This window comes from Sinocyclocheilus rhinocerous, unplaced genomic scaffold (assembly GCF_001515625.1).
Source record: "Sinocyclocheilus rhinocerous isolate Xijiao unplaced genomic scaffold, SAMN03320098_v1.1 C36602690, whole genome shotgun sequence".
Lineage (NCBI taxonomy): Eukaryota > Metazoa > Chordata > Actinopteri > Cypriniformes > Cyprinidae > Sinocyclocheilus > Sinocyclocheilus rhinocerous.
The window spans coordinates 1-1364 of record NW_015783729.1 but is presented as its reverse complement, the minus strand read 5'-3'; the positions used below and the strand labels follow the sequence as shown (position 1 = coordinate 1364).

Below are 1364 nucleotides of genomic sequence, written 5' to 3'. Positions count from 1 at the left end.
AGAATCCAATGAGCCTCCTCGCCAGTCTGCCTCTTTTAAAGTTCTGCAGGAGATCCTGGAAACTGGTATAATCTCATACAAACCTTGTATACCATACTACATTGTGTCTGAATTGCACACAGGTCACCCAGCAGGCCTTAGCTTCTGTTGACAAAATGGGCGTCTGTGATTCTGGTCATTCATAATCATCAGTTTCTAAAGCCTTGCCTGTGACTACAGCTGTGAAACACATTCTGTTTCAGATTTTTGGGCTTATAAAAGAAAGCCTTAGCATTACATGATGGATCTCTGTTTCTTTGCGTCAGGTGATACAGATAAACCCTCAGGCTTCAGAAGTGTCAAAGCCCCCACCACAAAAGTTGGAGCCTCCGTTGGGAATCCTGAAAATCTCTCTCTTTGTGACAAATGTGGTTCAGGGATTGTGTAAGTTTCAATTTTTTGCTTTATCTTTATAGGAGAAGTTTTAATGAAATCCATCTTAGAACAGTTGCATGTACTTTGTTGTATCGTGCCGTTGTGGTGTTATGCTAGTGTTGCCATCTAGTGGAACATTTTGGAACTCAATTTCTTTATAATACCTGTGGAGTTTGCTCTGTTAATTATTTCGTTATAATTGTTGGATTTTTTGCAAACATGTTTTCCTAAACAACCTTTTTCTCTTTATTTGGTTATAAAGAGGATTGATGGTCAAAGTTCGAGATAAGTTTCGCCACCCAGAATGCTTCGTCTGCACAGACTGCGGGATCAATCTTAAGCAAAAAGGACACTTTTTTGTCGAGGACAAAATTTACTGCGAGAAACACGCACGTGAACACGTCACTCCTCCAGAGGGTTATGATGTTGTCACTGTTTTTCCAAAGTAGAATGTTTCCCACGTTCTACTTTAAAACTGCACCTTCCCTTATGTGGGGAATTCCTTTGGAAATCTGTAACACTTTATTTGGATAGTCTTTCAGTGAGGCTGCTTTGTTGCCAATATGAATGTTTGTAACAGCTCTTACATACTCAGACAGATGTGCATGGATATAAATAGACTTTGGCAACAGTAATCAGGAAATTGTGATTAGACATCACCTGAATATGTGAATATAGTCTATCCAGATTAAGTGCTATTGTTATCATACATTCCAATGTCCTTGTCATTCCACACATTTATCTCATTGTATAAAAGGCTCGTATTATTGGTGCTAGGGTATCTTAAGACCACTTATTGCATTTGCAGATTTTCAAGAAATGTTTTTCATCAACTGATCATTGAAATTATGTAATCATGGTTGTATTCCCCATGCACACCAGTATGTAAAAATCTATTCTATGTATGTACATTGTCTTTTGGATTCTCCATATTTTTGTATGAAAATAAC

The 1364-nt window shown here is 37.8% G+C and overlaps 1 protein-coding gene across 1 annotated transcript; it reads left to right on the top strand.

The window, feature by feature from the left end:
- Window positions 1-4: 4 nt before the first annotated feature.
- LOC107736273 (PDZ and LIM domain protein 1-like) lies at window positions 5-1358 on the top strand (the record flags this gene model as incomplete). Its single annotated transcript, XM_016547730.1, has 3 exons — window positions 5-65; window positions 306-423; window positions 677-1358. Coding segments are annotated over 3 exons (366 nt in total), but the record flags the coding sequence as incomplete, so codon positions are not given.
- Window positions 1359-1364: the final 6 nt, after the last annotated feature.